The 2,500-nt window shown below is 40.3% G+C and overlaps 1 protein-coding gene across 1 annotated transcript in view; it reads left to right on the forward strand.

Moving 5' to 3' along the window:
• The first annotated feature begins 861 nt into the window (after positions 1-861).
• Positions 862-2,500, forward strand: part of LOC137972778 (uncharacterized) — a 4,527-nt gene continuing 2,888 nt past the window's right edge. The window contains exons 1-2 of the mRNA XM_068819492.1: positions 862-940; positions 1,837-1,866. Of these exons, the coding sequence (XP_068675593.1) occupies positions 862-940; positions 1,837-1,866 (109 nt within the window). The remainder of the gene's footprint in view (positions 941-1,836; positions 1,867-2,500) is intronic.

The following is a 2,500-nucleotide window of genomic DNA, read 5'->3' on the forward strand; positions in this document are numbered from 1 at the left end:
GGGTACAGTTCCTCATTTCTTGCCATGCGAAAGTTGCCAATTCGCCCTTCACTTGTCAGCTGCGATGGTATAAGTTTTGAGTTCTCTGCCGTTCTTGGCCTGCTTGTGGTGTAAAATGTCTTCTGTGTGTAAGTATAGAAAACAAAAAACACTAATTGAAATCACAACAAAAGTACCCGCTATTGAAGAGCTAATCTCTTGAGTTACTCCCACGGGAGTAACTTTCGCCCGATCTTATAACCAAGCTGTCTGTAAATATCGATTGTTTCCAATTCTTTCAAGGAAAATTACATTCTCGATTCATTCCAAAAGAGAAAGATGATGTTTCATCTGTGCCTGAGAGTTAGATTTATATTAAATAAAACACGTTTTTTAAGGAAAAGATTTTCTGCAAGAATTCCAGCATTGGTTAATATGCATTATGCGTACTTTTTTGAACCAAACTTTTCCCGCATACCTGGCTGTTTGAGTGAGGCTATGTAAAACTTGACGAGTTTTAACCGTTTGTCAAAGAATCCGCGACGGATTAAATGGAATCTTTGTAACTGACCTTAATTTAAACGTCCTGAAAATTCTCGATATATCTGTTGCGCGATGTTATTAGATTCTGCGAAATGCCTGTCAAACAAAGAGCTTGTTTTGAACAAGAGGATCCGTATACCCAAAGGAGAGCTACTCTTTATGAGTGCATGGTCGCGTAAAAAATAGGAGATTATCTCTGCTAATGAACAGCAACAATAAAGAGACGCGAAACGGCCTCAACTTAATCTTAGCCCAACTCATAACTTCGCCAGTTTTAATTCAGAGCTTGAGGCGTTAACATCACAGCTTGGTTTTCTACTGAGTCAGTTCGCATTCAACATGAAGATCCTCTTCGTCGCATCGTTCATTATCGGCTTGGTTTGCCAAGGTTATGCCCGCAGTATGGGACCCATGGAAAGTGAGTAAACTTCAACAGTTGTAGACGCTTTTGTAGCTCCAAAGTCTTAATACCGCTTAGTTTTTGATCAGAAATTCTAGATCGAGCTAGCGAAATTATGAATAGATTTCCTTGACGAAAGATAACAGCACTCAATGAAATAAGCAGTTGTTGTAAGGAATGCCTGAGAATTTACTGCGTTGTCTTGAACGGGACGGGAACTGATTACCAAGCGATTCCGCCACAGCACTTAAAAAGCTGGATATAAAAAGGAAAGGAACTTTATTTAAGTGTCTAGTCGTTCTAGCGCTAGGACGCTAATTGGGGACACTGTAAACTGAAATTAACAATGAAAGTAAGTCAAGTTAAATGTTGGTTTTTGAGGAGAGGGGAAACCGGAGTACCCGGAGAAAACCTCTCGGTGCAGAGTAGAGAACCAACAAACTCAACCCACATATGACGCCGAGTCCGGGACACATTGGTTGAAGGCGAGTGCTCTCACCACTGCGCCATCCCTGCACCCCAGGACTGCTAAAGTTTTTTGATTAGCTGCGATAATCTTGAAACAAGAAAGTTGTTTCCTTTCCCGCAGTTGCAAATGATGAACTATTCGAATTCAGGCAATATTATAAAAAAAAACTAATTTAGTTCGAGTCGTGTAATTTCTAAGAAATATTGTCTACTGAGGAGCAAGTAAACGAGCAAGCTGCGCAAGAGTTCTGGACAGCGCTCGGAGGTCGTATGTTCAAATCCTGTCTAAACTGACTCCCCCGTTTCCCAACAACTAGTTTCCCTTCAAGTTATCTAGTTCTGCTAATAATTTTGGCTTTACGAGTTTGAGATCTTTATTCTCCCGTGCCACGCAAGAGTTATCATGAAAAGCAAAACAACTCATGCTTTCATCTCTGTCTTTTTAGTTCTCAAACAAGGGGCCAACATGATTAAAGGTAAGAGATAAGAGTTTTTTGTTTTCCATTCGCAATGAAACCTTTGGATTTCGATTAATGCGTTGCTCAGGTGCTCGAATCGATCCGCGGGAAGTTGTACTGTGCGACATCGCGCAACGCGAGAAGCAAACTGTTTTGTATTTTGCCTACATCCTTTGATCAACCAAAGTAGTCATTCGTTAAACGACTTTAAGTCAGCGATATCTCGAGGCCAAAAAGATTGTTTTTTACTAATTATTTAAGTTGCATGATACTGCTTTCTTTTTTCCATTCGCCATCAATCGGTCGTTTCGATTCTGATAATCCGATTACTATTCGCTACTGGCTAGAAATTGCCGCTATGCGACGTCACACAAGGCTAGAAGGAAATTCTTTTGTATTTCGCCAACATCCTTTGACCAGCTCAACCTCGTTACCAGGGACAATGGAGGCAGAGAAGAGAGACCCTGGGAACGAGGTTGTTATCAGCGAAAGTAATTAATCTGTTGATCAACTTATTCAGCGATTTCTCGGAGCCAAAAAGACTTTTTTCCTATTTTATTTAAGTTTTATGCTACTGTTAAGTTCGGGAACAACACAAAAAATCAGAATGATAGGCATTTAATTAACAATCCCAGAATCTGCTTGTAGACAC

This window comes from Montipora foliosa, chromosome 10, assembly GCF_036669935.1.
Source record: "Montipora foliosa isolate CH-2021 chromosome 10, ASM3666993v2, whole genome shotgun sequence".
Classification (NCBI taxonomy): Eukaryota; Metazoa; Cnidaria; class Anthozoa; order Scleractinia; family Acroporidae; genus Montipora; species Montipora foliosa.